Source organism: Scophthalmus maximus, chromosome 5, assembly GCF_022379125.1.
Source record: "Scophthalmus maximus strain ysfricsl-2021 chromosome 5, ASM2237912v1, whole genome shotgun sequence".
NCBI lineage: Eukaryota > Metazoa > Chordata > Actinopteri > Pleuronectiformes > Scophthalmidae > Scophthalmus > Scophthalmus maximus.
This window is the reverse complement of record NC_061519.1, coordinates 10,268,321-10,286,651: the sequence shown is the minus strand read 5'-3', so window position 1 is coordinate 10,286,651 and position 18,331 is coordinate 10,268,321. Positions and strand designations below refer to the sequence as shown.

At 46.6% G+C, this 18,331-nt stretch overlaps 1 protein-coding gene across 1 annotated transcript; it reads right to left on the bottom strand.

The window, feature by feature from the left end:
- Positions 1–832: 832 nt before the first annotated feature.
- On the bottom strand, positions 833–17,128 carry lrrc24 (leucine rich repeat containing 24). Its single transcript, XM_047332309.1, has 5 exons — positions 16,809–17,128; positions 5,837–6,036; positions 4,628–4,906; positions 3,728–3,896; positions 833–2,950 (listed from the first exon to the last, which is right to left on the bottom strand). The coding sequence occupies exons 2-5, from the start codon at positions 5,996–5,998 to the stop codon at positions 1,704–1,706; spliced, it is 1,857 nt and encodes a 618-aa protein (XP_047188265.1). The 5' UTR covers positions 5,999–6,036; positions 16,809–17,128; the 3' UTR covers positions 833–1,703.
- Between the last annotated feature and the right edge of the window lie 1,203 nt (positions 17,129–18,331).

The window sequence follows — 18,331 nt, the reverse complement described above, 5'->3', positions numbered from 1 at the left end:
TTGTTGAATCTGTGCATACAATGTCATCTGACATTTTCATAAAGTCTGAAGTCTGCATATAAATCAATCAAAAAACATCTCTCTAGTCACACTAGGGATGTCTGTGGCTGCAAAAAAAACACACTCTATAAGAATTCATTTATTCCGCACAGGCAGCAGGTTTGCCCTATTCCTATTGCTTGCAGAATTCATACTGTCAGTTTTGTTTTGTACTGCAAATTTTCATATGTTTTGATATTTCATAAAAATATGCACAATTCAGTTGCGTTGCATTCTATTCTAGTCTAATGTCTGATTTACAACTACTGTCATATACCAATTCAAAGCAATAACTTAAAAAAAAAAAATACAGCCATGTGATGGCGAACTGCTCTTCATCTGTGTTCCTAATTGAATTCCCATGAAATAATCCTAGCATGTATTACAGTCTTACAACCATAAAGACTGAAATAGCAGACATCTTAAAAAGGATATTGATATGATTTGAATAATAATCAGTATGGTTCTTGGTCTTTGTTTGAAGTACAGATTAATTTGCCCTTCAAAACACATTTGCACTGACTCTCTCCTATCCTCAGTCCACACGTAGCTCTGAAAGCACACCTGGTGCTACAGTGCTTAGCTGCAGAGAGAGTTTGTGACCCCTGATCCTCTCACAGACCGACTTCTACACAATGATTGAAAGCCACTGCTACTACATCTCATCAGCTGAAGAGAGAGAGAAAAGGAGACGGGGGGGAAAAAAATTAGCTTTTAAAGCACTGTTTGATTTAGAAGAACAGAACAGCTCTGTGAAAGCAAACCGCTGACCTTGGAAAAATCCAGGCATAGATTGTTTTAAAATACAATTTATTATGTAGAAACCAAAGACAAAAATCTGCAATATTTACATGCCAATGGTTGTTCCAAACCGATGCCAATGCTGTTAATTCCACCAATGATTCAAGTTCATACAATACAATTTGTATTTCTTTGTTCTCGTATTTCAACAAATAGGTACAAACAAAAACAATGGCACGTTAACATCATGGAATACAATGCTATGGTAAAAATGTTTTATAAAAGAGCTGCGGCTGCATTCAAAATGAACCTCTTCAAACAAATCCTCCCACCCACACCCACTCACACATATGGATAATGAAAATGCACTTTCCGTAAGAAGATTCATGAAGTTCTAATCCTAATATGCAACAGGGTTCACGTAACAATAACTGTACTTCACAGTGAAAATTAGCTTCATTATATTTACACATAACAGACAAAACACACAAAGCCTAAGGACACAAAAAAAATCAGAAGTACAAAATATGAATCACTGTTTTAATCCGCATTGTTAGTTGCCGCTATGTGCTGCACAGTTTCAGCCTCTTTTGTGAGGATTTAGATTGAATAACATGCTAAGCATGTCTGTTACAGTGAGCCATTTGGAGACAGAAAGGTATTGTTATTTCCCCTTCAATTACTTCAAAACTGTTCATCGTTCTGACACATCTTAACGTCACACAATCAATCAGATGAGGATCTCTGAGAGGTTGGTTGGGATCCCGGGTTTCCCCCAGCAACCACTAACTGAAACGTTCCCCTTTGTTAAAGACCACACATTAATCTGACGCTTCACATCAGTGCACTGAGGCGATTTCCTTTAATGTCTTTGATTAAGCCCATCAACATATTGTTTTATGTCAGAACACAATTAAAACCCCTTAGCAGTGGATCTCATAGGCAACCTGTGATCCGAACAGGAGACTCTGACTGAGGAAGAGCTCCTCCGGGTCTGTCGTGAGGGGTCCCTCTCCTCCGTCTGCTGGATTTCTGCGAAGCCCCATTCCCCCGGATCTGGTCAGTGTCTGCACCATCTCATGGTCCAGCAGAGCCTCCTTCATACCCTTCTGCTGCACAAACCCGCTCATCATTGGACACCTGGATGAAGTGGACCCCAAAACCGGCTTGGCTCGGTTGAGGACGTACATCTCGTGGCCGTGGTCGTCACGGTACTCCTCCAGCTGAGCAAAGGTGGTGGGTCCATCAGAGTAGTCGTTCACGTAAAGGATGCTCTCTTCCTTGCTGGTACAGTAGGAACCTCCTTCCTCTTTCTGGTACTGCTGGTGGCGAGTGTAGATCATAATCAGCAGGAGAACAGCAGTGAGTGCCAGCAAGGAGATGCCAACCGCAATGGCGGTTTGTGTTGCAGGGCCCAGGGCGCTGAAATCCATGCTATCCTGCTCATACAGCGGCTCCTGGCTCACATCCAGCACGTCTGGCTGATAGAAGGAGTTAGACGAGGTGGAAACAAAGGAGTGTGTGTTCAAACGAGGCCAGAAGTGGGACGAATATGAAGATGATGACATGTTGACAGCCAGGTGAAAGGTAAGCCTGGCTACACCGCCCGGGTTCCAGGCCTCGCACTCGTAACGTCCAGCATGTGCAACAGTCACATTGCTGAGGAACAACATGCCGCTGCCCGTGTCAGGGTCAAAGCTGTCCCTCTCGCCACCCTCCTCGGTTCCGCGCACAAGTCCGTGGATCCCACCAACGCCTGCCACCTTGATTCTTCCACCACTGGGCAGAGCTGTTACCACACCTCCGGCCCCGGGCCTGAAGAGCTCACCGTTGGGTCCCAACTCTTGAACCAGGCCTCGAGGTGATAACTGGGCCTTCCCGTGGGACGCTTTCTTCCAGGTCACCTGAGGCTGAGGGTATCCAGAAGCCTGGCAGGAGACTCTGAGGCTCTCCCCTAGTCGCACAGTCAGGTGACTGGGCTCCAGCTGAACCACAGGGGGGATGCAGACCAGGCTGTTGGGAGCCACCTCCACCAGGCTGAGGTGGGACAGGCGTGGTGGGTCCGAGCACATCAGCTGACGCTGTTCAGCAGAGCTCAGCAGGCGCTGACCATCCTCACTGATCCAGGTTCTGAGCCAGCCAAGAGCACAGTCACAGCGCCATGGATTCTCTGGAGGAGAAGAATGGAGTTAAACAAGGGAGACCCTCTTTCATAAGTTGTTTTTTCCCCCCAATTCATTCTTTAAAAACCCAATATCTGTGAGGGATTGCTTTTTGTCTGTGGGCATAGTGGCTAGTTCAAATGTGACATATTATGCAAAAATCACTTTTTCAGTGTTTGTGCACATAACACGTGTGTATCTGTGGAGCCTTCCAGCCCACAACTGTGAAAAATACCACCCGTTTTTTTTTTTGTGAGCTGGCTAAACCCTACAGCCTGGCTCTGAACAACAGGTTCAGATTTCTCTCCCACTCTGATGTCACAGTTGGACTCTTTTGGGGTAACCCTGCCTGCAATCTGAGAATCTTCACTTTTCTGGTTAAGGGGCATGACATTCCCAACACATTTTGAGAGCGGGTGACCAATAACAACAAACAATCAGAGCAGACTGGGATTTATTGGAAGGGGCGGCTGAAAGAAATCCAGGCATTTCAGACAGAGGGTGAAAAGAGGAGCTGCGGGAATGGACAGTATGAGAACACTGATGCCTTTTCTTAACATTAGAGCATGTAAACCTTTTCAAGTGGTCACCCAAATTAAAAATATGAACCTGAATATGATCATAATATGTCACCTTTAATATTCAGTGGTAGTTTGTGAGCACATGCTCAGGCTGTCAATTCTTTAGAATTGCAGCGTGAAAGCATTCAATTAAATCTGTGAGTATTATGTCATATTACTGTGAAACATAATGTGCCCAAGGAATTCCGTCCTCTCTCTTCCTACCTGTGACACGCAGCACCTGCAGGCTGACAAGCGGTTTGAGCGACGACGCTCCCAGGGTACGGAGGTGATTCCTGCTGAGGTCCAGCAGGGCCAGAGATGACAAACCAGACAGGGCTTGCTCCGCGAGCAGCTCTATGCTGTTTTCTTGCAGATGGAGTTCCTGCAGACGCTGTAGACAGCAAGAAGACACACCGCAGAGGGAGGAAAATGTGAAAGATGCAAGTTAAAGGAGGAGGAATAGAAATGTCAAACAGGAGGTTGGGTTGACTCGATTCTTCCGGACTCAGTAAAGAGCTTCCGCAGCCCAGATTTTTCATGACATTGCAGTGGTGATCGCAATCACACGTCTCCGCAGAGCACTTTTAATTAGAAATGGCAGATACAGGAAGTGGAGTCACGTGGTGAGTTATTATGCCCAGCTTCTGCTGCAGCTCAAGGCAGGAGAGAGCGAGAGAGGAGAAGAAGAAGAGAAAGTTAGATTTAACTAGCTGTCATTAAATTAAATTAATTTTTCATATCACCTATTGATATCTAATCTGACTGCTGGCAATCACCACTACCAAGATGATCAGACCAGCCAGTGGGCTTACAAGGAGATGTACTGGTGACCACCCCCCCCCTCACCCCCACCCACCTCACCAGCGGAAACACTGCTGTCGGTACTGCGGGGATTAGTCAGACATGCTGGCATGAATTGGATTTACAGTCACAGACGTCATTCTATATAATCCACAAAAAGCCATCCCTTATTGGAATTGCTTTGGCTTTGCCAGCAAAAACTAAGCTTTTTCACTTCAACAAAAGGATTAGGGTTAAGATTTTTGTTGTTTAACCCAAAAATGTGCATTAATCACTGCTGCCCAGTCATCGGTTCCTTCATCTCAGCTTGCGTGCACCGACCTGCAGTCCCCTGAAGGTGTGATCCTGGACTCGGGTGATCTGGTTGCCGGCAAGGTAGAGGATTCGGAGGTGCTCCAGACCCCGAAACATGTCAGGGGTGACCAGGTGGATTAGGTTGCCATTGAGGGCAAGCTCCAGAAGCTGCCCCTGGCTGTGAAAGGCGCCGGGCTCCAGGGCTGAGATGCTGTTGTTCTGGAGGTACAGGTAATGGAGGCTGCCCAGCCGCGTCAGGTCCTGAAAACGGATCTGCACAATGGCGTTGTCCTGGAGGAAGATGGTCTTTAGGGGAGAGAGAGAAATTAAATCAGCAGAGCCACCACAGATGGATTGCATTAGGGAAACAGAGGAAGGGATGTGATGCTTCGAATTTCTGTTGTGGTTTCGAACAAGAAAGGGGACGTGGCCGTGCTGTGCTCAGTGGGTAGAAACATGTATTAACCATGAGCAACATACATTCGCAGCAGGGCCACCGTTAGACCGGCACTTACGTGGCTGTGCAGAGCTCTGGATATATGTAAATGTAAGCAATACAAACAATGTGGAATAAGCTAGTTCAGGATTATGATGAAAATGATGAGACTGACGGAGTGGGCTGGGCAACATTTGTCCTGATTTGTGGTTCGGCCGTCTTCCCAAATGCTGCAGAAACCACAGCCCTCGTCAGCAAACCACAGAAAATGTTTGAGTGATTGGAGCGACATAAGAAGTGTTGTCTGTATTTCGTCCACAGTGCAAAGCTACACCTGCTTGATTGGTAACGCGCATTCATTGGTGATGTATTCATAGAAGCTAGCGTGGGCCACGGGGTACAGCATGATGGAAGAGATAGACCTTCTGAATGAGGTTAATGGAGCAATTTATGCTGTACATGCTTCCCATTAATATTCATAAGCTGCAGTAATGTTGGGGGGGCCTGAACCCAAGAGGAAAAGACGGTGTGATGTTTAACATCTTCTCAATAGATGATCAGAGGGCGTGCAAGAGTCACTTTCTGAGCAAGAATAAATAATTACACGGCCAACGGCACAGCTCCTCCCTCAGGTTTACATCAAAGGGGGTCACAGCAAATTGATTAAACAGGAAAAATTGGGGGTAATAAGACTGGATCAAAGAGGGAGTCAACTGAGACAAAACCACTGATGTGGAAGGTGCATTGGGGGTCAGCTGCAGTGCACTGGCAGCCAATGAGCTATCGATCGGCCAACTGACCTCCGTGACGGCAGGGACACCCTGGGGGATTTCTCTGATCCCGATAGAGCCGCACTCCACTGTGAGGCTGTAGCAGCGACAGCCGGGTGGGCACCCCAGACACGGTAGAGGGGCGAGGGCCAGTACAAGGAAGAGGAATCTGGGGAACCACGGGACGACCATCTTGGTTTCACAGTAGACCGTCGTAGCAGAGGCAAAACCTGAGGCGAGAAGGTAGAAGAGGAGGCGAAGAATTGAGCATCAATCACTCAACGCATTCGCAACGATCAAGCGCTTTCCCTCATGTTAATGCGTTTCCTCCTCAAAGCAAAGACTGACAGGAGCTGCAGATGTGTTGTATATGCAGATGTCAATGAAATGGCAAGGGAGGACTGATTAGAAGGAGAGAAAAAAAGAAAAAGCAAAGGAACACAAGAATATCTCCTCATCCATGGAGTGTTTTCCATTCAGCTGTGTCTATTCAGTGGAATTGCATCAACTTCTATTATGAGCTTCAATTAATTAAAGATGTGATAAAAGATGCGCAGGTTGCCTCAAGGAGCTCTCTCGTCTTTTTAATGCAGGCACAAACACATACACACACACACAAGCTCGGCCTCTATTCATGTCTGTCTCGTTGTCTGAGAAAAGCACGCACGCACGCACGCTCACGCAAATGTGCAGCAAAGAGACAGAGGCACTGTTTTTGACCCCTGTAATCTCAGAAACCACATTTACCTCCTCAAAAGCTCAAGTGGTAACCAGCTCTAATCCTCCGATCAAAAAGCATCCACGTTGGCTGCTCGCTGCACCCCACGGAATTATAAAATCTCGTCCGTGCACTTTTGCTTTTTAATTTTCTTTAAGGGATTTATTGTTCCGCTCGGCGGGTCTGCGTGGGAACGACCGCAGACCAATAGCATGTAGTGCTGCAGTGCTCACAATAGTCCACCGGCAGCAGTTCACCGCAGGGAGGGAGATACAATACATGTTGAAATGTCACACTGAGCCCGTCATTCTGCTGCAGTGACAGCAGGTAGATTTACTGCGCTTTGCCGAGCTTGCATGCTTTGTTCCAGAGGATCTTCCTCCGGTCGAGAAGCAGGCATCTCACAGATCCAATCTTAATTCTCACATTGTTATGAAACATTCATGCGCACCCCAGCCATGTCCCCCGTATCCCATTAAGCTTGTCTGACTTGTGAAATTTCTGGTTTGCTTAAGACTGTAGAATCACCCAGACGGATAAATTGAAAGCATTTACATCTGACTCTGAATGATTTGGAGATCATCTAGTTTATTAATTATGAGAAGGCACACAGATCTCATTACGGCTCAGTGATGAAAGGGCCGTACGACTGGAACAAACTGCAACTGATAAATATTCAGTTTGTTCGGGTGTTTGAACTGCTGTCAGATTGATATGAAGTGCGTCTCATTTGTAGAGCTATAATCTGGCGACCAATTTCACATACATTCTGGGAAAACTCTCGGGAAAGTCTTTGAAATGCTGCCTCAACATTTCTCCCAATTCAATTTTCATTCAAGAATTGTCCTCAGAGCAAAGAAGGGACACAAACTGAAGCGATGGAGGGCGTGGTCGACAATGTTGCTTGTTAAGGTTTGGTAGAGCAGGACCCAAAGATGCAGGTTAGGGATTTAATAAAAGGAAACAAAAACAGTCCCCCCGTCTTTTAAGGGGGAAAATTGACACGATCCAAAGCTTCAACATAAGAACACTGACAGGTGATTCGTGGCTTGGCATGGCTTAACAGAGAAAAACAGACACAGACCTACACAGAGCTAAACTGAGAGAAAACAGACGATGCAACAAGAGCAGAGTGCGGCACAAAGACTATATATACACACAGGAGGGCACAGGTAACGAGACACAGGTGAGACACATCACGAACAGGTGCAGACGATCAGCGGGAAACACGGGACACGGGAAGTGACAGAAAACCAGACACGGGTGCACAGGAAATGAATTAAGGAATAAAACAGGAAATGCAAAACTCACAAGATGCACAAAAACACAAGAAAGTGACTTTTCATAAACCGAGACGCACGAGGAGGGGCAATCACAGAAATCATACACAATAAAGGCTGTTGAGGAATTTTCGTCTGTCCTCCCTGAGAAACCAAGCGAGGTCATCTCATCTATGGCAGGCCGAAACAATCTGAGAGCAGCTGACGACATTGAATACATGTGCCAAACTAAATACACTACAGACACCGGGGGATGGGCAGACTATCTTGGGAGGCCGAACACTGTGAACCTGTTGATCTGTTTATCGAACCTGAAGTCTCCTCAATATTGAGCTCTTATAATAAATACTTCTGCTTAAGACATCCACGGTTTCCGTCTTCCTGAATCAGCGTCCTCTCCATCAATTATTCCATTTCAAAGTCCACAAAGAAAGAAAGGTCTAGCGGACCATGACATTTGCTATAAGTATATGATAATGAACCCAGAGCAGGGTCCCAAATAAATAAACCTAATCCTGAAATGAAGTCTTTAAAATAGCCTGTTTTATATCCAGAACGACCTAATGCCGGTAGCCTGTTCACACTCTGACAATTGTTTTATTAATTTGCTTATGTTCATCTACCATGCTAGTCATTTCAGTATATCTAATATTAAAGGGATAGTTCAGTGATTTTGAAGTGGGGTTGCATGAGCTGCTTCCACTTCTCCTCCAAACTCCGTCAAATGAGAGCGCTGATCACCATCTCCATGAGGTAACATTAACTATGCATAAGTCACTCATACAGCCCCAAAATCACTGAACTATCCCTTAAACAGGGGGGGGGGGGGCCAAAAGTGGCTGAGCTTTCCAAAATGTCTGCGATGGCTGCCACAAGTAGTGGCGTAGGTTGGGATATGAATCCGCCATAAAACCAGCGAACGAGCAAGCAGCAACGGAGGCGAGTACAGGAATCGGTGAAAATCCCGACTGGAGGAACGACCAATGTTTATTCGCTAAATTAGTAGAGGAGTGTAAAAACCCATTCGACGGGATGATTCAACCCCCAGAGTGAGAGTGCACCAGGCAGGCGTGGGAGAATGGATGAACGCCTCACTCCCTGTGGTTGTGTGCATGAGTGAGGAGTGCATCTCTCTCTCTCTCTCTCTCTCTCCCTCTCTCTCTCTTTCTCCCTCCCCCTCTTTCTCCCTTCTACACCATTACTCTCCTTTCAACCCAAACGCTGGCGGCAGATGGCCGCCCACCTTGGGTCCAGTTCGGCTCCGTCAACAGGTACCCGCTCGTCCAGGCAAGTGTTGGGTTTTTTTCTCTGAAAACATTCGGCGGTCTCCATGGAACCCTGCAGAGTGCCTCCAGATCGCTTGTGTTGTGATTCGACGCTTTGCGAAGAAGAAAATGAGTCGCACCAAATTGGACGGGTTGAAGTCTGACAGCGGGAGGGGGAGATTGCGGCACATAAACAGGATCCTTCACTCACAGGTGAGTGCAACACTTACTCACAACTGCTTCCAAACTACTTCAACTGCTTGAATAACTTAATAACGGTTATGTCCTTACTCCCACAGTTTTACACCTTCAGAGTTCACTGAAAGGGGCTGAGACACTCGGCAACTTTTATCCTCAGACGGATCTAGTCTTTCTCAGAATTTCGTCACCAGGAGTAAATCCTACGCCTCAGTGAACGCAGCCCCAGACGAGTCGTCTATGCCTAACTGTAAAAGTAACCACTGTTTCAGTGGCTGAGGAGTCACTCTGAATATTGCATGTTTGATTTGGAGCACATTAATGGGGATATCCGGCTAGATTAATACAATGTGACCTACATAAGCGGTCCGTCTTCTCTCCGCAATAACAGAGAGACTCTTATTAACAAGAGCTTGCCTTTTTCCTATCTGCAGCTCTCCAAACAAGCGTGGAGGGAAATTATGTATTGCTATTGTTGGGAAGAGAAAGCACAAAAATTGAATTTCGAATAAGGCCTTGGCCTGTCATTGAGTTTTTCTTTACTTCTCGCAGTCGATGACTTTTAAATAGCTTTCAGCGTACTTGAAACGTGTCAGGAGGGAAGCGGAGAGGAAGAGTGCACGGGACCCGTTGGTCTGATATTTGTCGCTAGAATATGAGCCCAACATCAGTGCAAATGACACCCTGCCAGGAAGTGAAAACGGCTCATGCATTTCTCTGCTCATTACTGTGCTGCTGCGACTTTGAAGGAAAACGTTGTTTTTTTTAAAAAGCCTGAGCGGCAATCATGTCCATTGCATTCAGCGTGATGACACGTAGAGACGAGGATTACCTATGGAGTTATCAGCGTCTGCAAACGCGAAGAGGACGAGGACGAAAATAAAACAAGAGTCTGGCGGACTCCTCCTTGAATGATGTCGCTGACAGCAGCTCGTCCTGTACTGTACGCTCTACTGTTTCAGAATCGGCCTGCCCCTCGCTGCGCCCGATCCTCCTCATGTTATCGGGCTTGATGCGGGAATTGTGGGGCATAAGGGGTCAATTTGTTCATTTCAGTCTCAGTAATCCTCTATGGGACATACATAATCTGCACAATCAGATGCTCGTTAGCTAAGCTGCTCTCAGAGCTGTCAACGTTTTGTGGAGGAGGTGGGGGGGGGGGGGGGGCTGCTTTGTTTGGCATTAAAAAAAGAGGTCGGCAATGTATTTTCTACTGACTGTGTGTGTAAAATGTGTAAATAGGATGATTAGAGCCTCATGATGCCTACATAGATGGGAGCGTTAAAGGGGGGGCGGCTGCAGGAAGCTGACGGGGCAGATGTCAGTCAACACATGTCAAAGGAAATTTCATCAACCGCGCATCACCACCGAAGCCTGTCCAGCATCGTTTACCTCCATCTACCTCCGAACAGGCATCGGCCGCGCGCGCACACACATCTCGACAAACATCGCTCTGCGCTGGACTCCGTATCCGCCCGGAGTCTGTTTACTTGGGCATTTTTAGAAATTAGAATTGTCTCTTCATTCTTGACATGGCGCTTTGTTTACACAGCCCAAACATAATCACCCGCTGCTGAGCAATCGCAGCCTGGCCGGCCAAACAATTCACTGCACAGAAAATTTGCCGTGCGGAGCCACTGGGATTTTATCTTATTTTTCCCGGGGAGGGTTTAGGCAGGTGCAGCGAGACAGCCATCACGCTGCAGGCAGAGGCAAAGTTCACGTCTGCTGTGCTGCCACTGGTGCAGGTCGACCTCATTCGTTGTTATGGTAACTCTTGTGATGAGGGAAGGTCTGATCGAGGGGCCCGAAGGCCAAGCGCTGCTCCTGTGAGCCGTTGTAAGGCAAATAGCTCCGCTGAAATAGAAGCTGTCATTTCCCAGGGAAAATTGCTCACAGGGACGTGAGCTATGTGATGACCCAGAGCGAAATCGTAAATTCTCCTTCAGTCCGGCGTGAACTTTTTCCTCTCCCCTCTCTCTGTTTTTTCCCTCTCCTGCTCCTTTCACCGTTCCCCTGAAAGCTTCCATCATTTTCCCATTCCGCGACTGTGACCTCTTTCTTTTCTCGTCTCTCGTCCTTCTGCCCTGACTGACAGACGCTAAATCATTTGTCTCAGAGCATCCTTTTGTCCACGAATAGACTGAGGCCAAGGCACTGGGAGAACAGTGGGGCGGCAACCCAAGAGCAACACACTGACTTTGAGCGATTGTCTCGACCATGCGCACAAATGTGCGCACGCACGTACACGCACACACACACACACACTCTCATAAACATGCAGAGCACGCCCGCAAAGTGGAACTTGTGAGCAAGCACCATCCACCGACAATCAGGGACACACCGCTCTGACTGGTAGACGCAACCACGCACACACACACACACACAAGCAAGCACACACAAGCTTATGCACTCGCACATCCTGCCTACAGCCAACAGCGGCCATCATCATTCACAGACCGAGTCTGATACAAACAAGCAGGCAGCCACACACACACACACACACACACACACAAACACACACACACACACACGCGAGCGCGTATGTTTGTGTCAGCAGTAAAGGAAGCTCTGCTCAGTTAATAAGCCACCATTGATTTCTTTATTTTATTTTTTTCCACTACTACTCTGTCCAGCTGGGCTCCACAGCCATTGATTTTCACTGTGAAAACAAATGTTCACAGGGGGGTCGGCGTGGTGGGATTACATTTGCCAATGTCTGTGTTGAAGAGAAACTAAGTAAATGAGTGCATGTTGCTTATTGCCGGGGTACTGTGTGTGTCTCTCTCTCTGTGTGTGTGTGTGTAGAGGCCGACTCAAGCAGAATCAAGCTCTGAGCAGTCGTCTGCCGTTGCTCCCAGCGGAGCTTTTTAGTCCAAAACCCTCGGTCCATCTCCTTGTACTACGACAAACTCGATGAATCTTTGCCTTTTAAGAGTTAACATGATAAACTGCTACGACGGGGCTGCCTGCCATGTACACACTGTGGGTGTCCAATGTAAACTGGCCGGCAGTAAAAAAAAAACACACACTGCACTGAGGCTCAAATCCACCTAGAAAGTCAGATTGAGTCTGGGGTCGCATGACGCTTCACAGTCACACCCACTCCTCTGAGCACAGTCTGCTCGGCTTCAACAAGTCGCCTCAGTGTCGGAATCCGTGCCGTCCAGTTTAAGCTGTGATTATTTGGAAGGAAGTAAAAGCACAGTGGCGGCTGTGCGAATGCATAATCAATATCCGTTGTCAGCACAAGATTTACTTTTACAGTATGTGCTCACTGTCTAGGAATTGTGAGTGTAACATCACCATCAACATCCACATCATCATGCTCAAAGCCTGAAAAGAGATTTTTGAACGTTGTCGAGCGTTTTTTAACTTTTGAGCTGCCAGAGCTGAACTTACAAAGCCATTAATGACTTACCAGCATGTACAACTATAGTATTAATGGAAAGGATAAACATAAGCCAAAACTGTTGTTTTCCACAACATGGCAACAGAAAACGTCTTTTTATTTGTGCGTATATCTGATTATAGATATCTTATCTTAGGATTATTAAAAACACTTTTTTTTAAAGCCTTTCATTTGAAATAAAGCCCAAATGATGCTGGACTGTTTGAGGCTGATACCAATAACAATAACAATATTTGTGAGGTCAAAAAACACATTGGCCAATATTCTTTTAAATTTATTTTACACATTGTTACCATGGTTCACACTGACTGGGACTGGGACTTGTTACTATCGAAATGTATATCAGGGGTCAGGGCTCCCTTGATGTAACAGTCGATGTAATGGTGCCACGTGCTTTGTCATTTCTGTGCCGACAAGTCTACACATACACATATACACTAATGTGCGTCTGCAATGAGCAGATTCATATAACGGCTGCCTTATTTTGCAGTCCAGCTAAAATCTACGACTAAAAAAACTTTTATTTAGTGTGTATTATTAGAAAATTATTGTTTTTTTAAGCCAAAACCATTATTGGCACTAAATATCAATATATTACTTTTAAGCGTTATCTTCGACTCATCATTTTACATAGAAAAACATTTTTGATAAAGCTCCCTAAACTCATTTTCTTTGACAAGTGCATAAAAGAGATGTACAGGGCAGGATACTTTACAGCTGAAATATAAACTTGTCACTTCTCTTTGGTGCACAAACCTTAGACCGGTTCAAAATGTATCTTTGGTTATTTTTGCATTTCAGCTCACATATACACGTGCACAGATACGGACATACTGTATCTGTGGTCGATATGTCATCCAGGGTGATATATCAGTCGGGTCCTGCTCAAAGGAGAGAGGAGTAATCCTCTCTCCATCATTAATAATCTGTAGTAGCACCAACTATAAGAGGAATAGTTTGACATTTTGGGAAATATGCATATTTTTTTGATTCCAGACGGTGAATTTTCAGGTTGACTTTATTACCTTCATTACCTTTGGACAGGTAATAAAAAGACTATTTCATGTTACATACTATTCGACCTCACAAGCTGCTGGCTGTAAGCTTCACATGTACAGCGCAGACATGAGGGTGGGCTCACCAGAAATAAAGGCAGTCAGTGTATTTTCCAAAAGTGTCAAACTAGAAAACCAATAACATCAACTGTCTCTGTGTCTCCATACATGTCCGTGTCTTGGTCCTTCGGTTATTTAACAAACACGCCAGCAGCACTTTTATTAATTGTGTCACCTTTTAGAATACAACTCAGTGTTTCCTGCTCTTCACATTTCAAATAAATCTGTCAGCATCAGCTGAGTGACTGAAACCAACCCCCAGCCCCCTTTTTTTTCCTCACAATTTCTTTTGTCGCCTCTTTGCAAATGCCAATTTTCACACGCACGTACACGTACACGCACACTACCCATTCTAATTGTCAAGGTTGGTTGATGCAATCGATCACAGCTATTTCATTCACAGGAGCGTCTTCTGACAGGCCGCAGAATTTATGAGCTGGTGGATAATGCCGGAGCAGAAGGACTGGTTTGATTTTTTATATTTCTATTGGGCCATTTTCATCAGTCTATTGTCAAACCTCTTCTCGTTACCCATTCTCATATGTCACTGACTGGGGCAGTGGGCGAGTGTAGTAATAAAGGGAAGCAAAATCGGACGCACACTCACCCACACAGGCTCAAATTCAAAGGGCAATACAATGACTTACATCCATTTCCCGGGGACTCAATCAACCCATAACCACACGATTCATCTAACATGTCTCCACTTTCAGATTCCATCATTTAAGTTAAGGGGAGAAAAGTCCCCATAGTGTGACTGTGTACACAGATTAGGGTCCCCACAACACGGGTAATAACTAGAACACACACACACACCGATCATAATTTCACTGTTGCTCAGCGAAGTTATGTTTCACAGTGCAATGGATGGGTGAGATCAGACAGGTTGGATGACGGATGAAAGGAATCGCATCTTCCTCCACCGATGGAGCAGAACTGTCCCTTCCGTTTTAATATTTTCCCAGATTCTTGACAAAAGTATTCGCATGACCGGATTCGGCAGTTGATTCTGTTTTGTTTTAAGCTGTTGCATTATTGTGTTTTCCGCCAATGTTCCACATGAGTGAAGCTGAATTGTAAATATCTTTTCATTGCAGCTCAGTCAAGAGTATTACTCCACAAGCAATGAAATGTGTTGTTTGTGTGTGTGTGTGTGTGTGTGTGTGTGTGTGTGTGTGTGTGTGTGTGTGTGTGTGTGTGTGTGTGTTTGTGACCAAAAATGAAATGAAATGGAAACGATGCTTTGATAACGACTTGCTTATCATCCCACAATATTGCATTTCAGTATTATTGGGTGTGCAGCAGTGTCTGCAGTCAGAGTCACTGCATCCTCATAAATTATGCCATGGAAGTGACGGCATCTGCTGGCTACAGGTGATGGATGTGATATGTATGTCAAATTGCACTCTGGCATGTAGCCTATATAGTTATCTGTGATGTCTGGCATATAGACGGAAAATAATGAAACCCTTTTTTCTCTTCCTTTTTTTTTCCTCATGCATTTCTTATTTCAGCCGATCTTTGCCATCTGCCAATGTCGTTCTCAAGTCGGCTGCTGTACAATTCTGGCCCACAGGGATTTCGGTCATCATTGTCGGGCAGACACTATAGGCAATGAAAAATTAAAGATCTCTGCGGGCGCAAGAAAGTCAACATGTCTGCATGGATCTGTCCGCAGGAGACAGACGCCCCCCCCCCCCAGAGTTGAACAAACGAGGTCCTATCCGGGGGCCCCGCTATTTGGCGCCGTGCTACGTCATGTGCTGAATAGCAATTAAGCAGAGGAACACGCGTTAAACCTCATTAGCAAGGAAACTGTGGCGCTCAGAAGTCAGAATATTAAAAAAAAAAAACATGACGGCCTTCCTGTAGGAACATGACAGTGTGTCACAGTTAGCGGGTAGTGACCCGAGCACACTAAATTCTTCTTGGCATCTCCCGTAGCGTCTCTGTAACAGTCCTGCCAGATTCCCCTGCGAGGCGAGTGCTGCGTTCAGCAGTAATCTTATTATCAGCCTATTTCATTTTTGTTCTTCTTCTTCCCATCACAACAGTATCACTTTAATGTTCCCATGTGATCGGAATATACAGTGGCTCTGCAGAGGAATTGCTATTGCAGGATCAAGACGGCCGTTTCAGTGCTGTACTACTGCGACATGATGGGACCAACTATAGACAGTCCCAAGTCCCGGGTCACCGCTGTGACCCCTGTTGTTGTTGATTCTTCTCAAATGAAAAGCCTTTTTGAAATTGTGCATTAATGTGGGGAGCAACAAGACCACTTAACAACGGCCAGATGAACATGGTGTTGGTTCATATTATGGGATACAAGGAGATATAGACTCACTCTATTAGGTACAGCTCACTGTCAAAAACAGCCATTTTCCATGTCCACTACATATCGACACTGTTTTACAGGGGGGTTATTCAACTTTAAGGTCATTTTGGAGGTAAAGCTCAGTATTTATGTTATAGCCACTCATTGGCCACTTTATCAGGTACACAACTAATGCAGTCCAGTACCATAGTCCCTGTATCATAGCCGTTGGCACAAAGCTCATAATATTCAGTTTGGGGCGACACTGTCAGAAATGCATATACTCTATAATATGCATTGTACTCTAATTGAGATGCATACAACACAGAAAAAAAATAAAATAACACTATGGTCATGGAGGTAGACTTTATGTGAGAACAGTTATAATTGGATAGATGTTAGTATTTTGTTGACTTCCAACTTGAAAAGTAACATGTGGGAGATGTGCTGCCGGAGATACGAGTGATGCGTAATGAATGGAGTTGAATTGTGGTCACGCTCACAGGTGTTTTAATTTATTTATTATTTTCGTCTACTCCATATCGTTAAAAAAATACAGTATAATACATAATTTAGGGAGGACGGCTTACTTCTATTTAGTCAGTTATTATTTCATCTTAACGCAACATTCAGATGAAGTGCTGCTACAGAGGAGGGTGACCCCCCCCCCCCCCTCCATCACACAGCTGCGACCTACCGTCTCCCTGCGTGCGAGGACTTGCTCTCGGCAGCGGTCTTCTCACTTGCGTCTCGGAAGAAGAAGAAGAAGAAGAAGAAGAAGAAGAAAAGAAGAAAAACTAAATAGATTAAATAAAATAAAAAAATAAAAATATTTAATATTTTACAAAAAAAGGCGAATCCCGTGTTCCACACCGGTGCGGACGGAGGAGGCCCCCCAGCCCCCTCGCTCCTGGCCCGGCGGCGGTGCACTGTCCCCGCGGGCGGAGCTGGTCCTTGGCAACTGGAGCCGGAGGAGGAGGAGAGGAGAGGAGGAGGAGAGGAGGAGGAGGAGGAGAGGAGGAGAGGAGGAGGAGGAGGAGAGGAGGAGAGGAGGAGGAGAGGAGGAGAGGAGGAGGAGAGGAGAGGAGGAGGAGAGGAGGAGGAGAGGAGAGGAGGAGGAGAGGAGGAGGAGGAGGAGGAGAGGAGGAGAGGAGGAGGAGAGGAGAGGAGGAGGAGAGGAGGAGGAGGAGGAGGAGGAGGAGGAGAGGAGAGGAGGAGGAGAGGAGAGGAGGAGGAGAGGAGGAGGAGGAGAGGAGGAGGAGGTGGGGTGCTCGCATCCGCCAAAAGCTGGACGTCAGCGCCGACGGTGGTCGATACACACTCGCATCTCCCTCCTCCGCTATTTGTTACACGGCTTTCATTCGCTTTTAGTTCAATTTTTGTTGTTGTTCTTTCCTTTTTCTCCCCGACGTTATCTTCCTACAGCGACCTGCTCCTGTAGTTATCCCTGCTCCAACTGACTCCCTCCCGCCCTCTCTCTGTAGAGGAGAGGGAGGGCTCTCTTTATTCTCGTCACTGGCAGATCAAACATCGGGCGGGCTCCTCGTTGCCTGGCACCGGGTTTGTTACACTCTCTCTAAGAGCGCGACACATTTCCGAACTAACCGTTGATAGAAACTGCGTGATTTTATTGTGAAAGGTCACGGGGGAGGAGGAAAAGGAGGAGGAAGAGGAGGGGGAGCAGGAGAAGGAGAGGGAGAAGGGGAGGAAGAGGAGGGGGAGGAAAAGGAGGAGGAAGAGGAGGGGGAGCAGGAGAAGGAGAGGGAGAAGGGGAGGAAGAGGAGGGGGAGGAAAAGGAGGAGGAAGAGGAGGGGGAGGAGGGGGAGAAGGAGAGGGGGAGGAGGAGGAGGGGGAGGAAAAGGAGGAGGAAGAGGAGGGGGAGCAGGAGGAGGAGGAGGAGGGGGAGGAGGAGGAGGGGGAGTAGGAGGAGAAGGAGAGGGGGAGGAGGAGGAGGAGGGGGAGGAGGGGGAGGAGGAGGAGGAGGGGGAGTAGGAGGAGAGGGGGAGGAGAAGGAGGGGGAGGAGGAGGAGGGGGAGTAGGAGGAGAAGCAGAAGGAGAAGGAGAGGGGGAAGGGGAGGAAGAGGAGGGGGAGGAAAAGGAGGAGGAAGAGGAGGGGGAGCAGGAGGAGAAGGAGAGGGGGAGGAGGAGGAGGAGGAGAGGGGGAGGAGGAGGAGAGTGGGAGGAGGAGGAGGGGGAGGAGGAGGAGAAGCAGAAGGAGAA